The following is a 516-nucleotide window of genomic DNA, read 5'->3' on the forward strand; positions in this document are numbered from 1 at the left end:
AAAACTTCTCATTTAAAGAGCGAAGTAAAGTTTGATGAAACCACCTGCTCCAGCTCTGATGTTTGGTCTTCTGGGTGTTTCAGGATAAGGAACTGCGTGACGTCGGTGACTGGCGTAAAAACATTGAAGACAAATCCGGTATGGATGGGAGGAAGAAGATGTTCGAGGCCGAGGCTTAAATCAGTGTCTTAATAAACCTGCAGTATTTATAGTCTGTTTTTCATGGGCTGGTTTGGACTGGTTTGGACTGGTTTAACTGGGTTTTAAACTGTAGAAACTTCAGTTGAATAAACAAGCAATACTTGCTGAAGGAGCTGTTTCCCTTTATCTTTACGTTGTTTTACATGTATTTGTTGAAGAAACTGTATCAAAACATAATAGTCAAACACCACTGGTCTTGAAAGACTATTACAGATTTATTAATCATCATCATCCTTAATTTAGTGGTCGCTTTGTGTCATTTATGGTCATTTTGTCACTTATGGCCAATTTGTGTTTCTTAGTGGCCGTTTTGTT

At 38.2% G+C, this 516-nt stretch overlaps 1 protein-coding gene across 1 annotated transcript in view; it reads left to right on the forward strand.

The window, feature by feature from the left end:
- The window catches only part of LOC111652087 (troponin I, fast skeletal muscle-like), a gene marked incomplete at its 5' end in the record, with an annotated part of 1,693 nt that extends 1,383 nt beyond the window's left edge, over positions 1–310 (forward strand). The window contains one exon of the mRNA XM_087172924.1: positions 63–310. Within this exon, the coding sequence (XP_087029050.1) occupies positions 63–179 (117 nt within the window). The remainder of the gene's footprint in view (positions 1–62) is intronic.
- Between the last annotated feature and the right edge of the window lie 206 nt (positions 311–516).

The sequence above is a fragment of the Seriola lalandi genome, unplaced genomic scaffold (genome assembly GCF_002814215.2).
Source record: "Seriola lalandi dorsalis isolate HSWRI2012SDOR001 ecotype SW California unplaced genomic scaffold, Sedor1 jcf7180002053901, whole genome shotgun sequence".
Classification (NCBI taxonomy): Eukaryota; Metazoa; Chordata; class Actinopteri; order Carangiformes; family Carangidae; genus Seriola; species Seriola lalandi.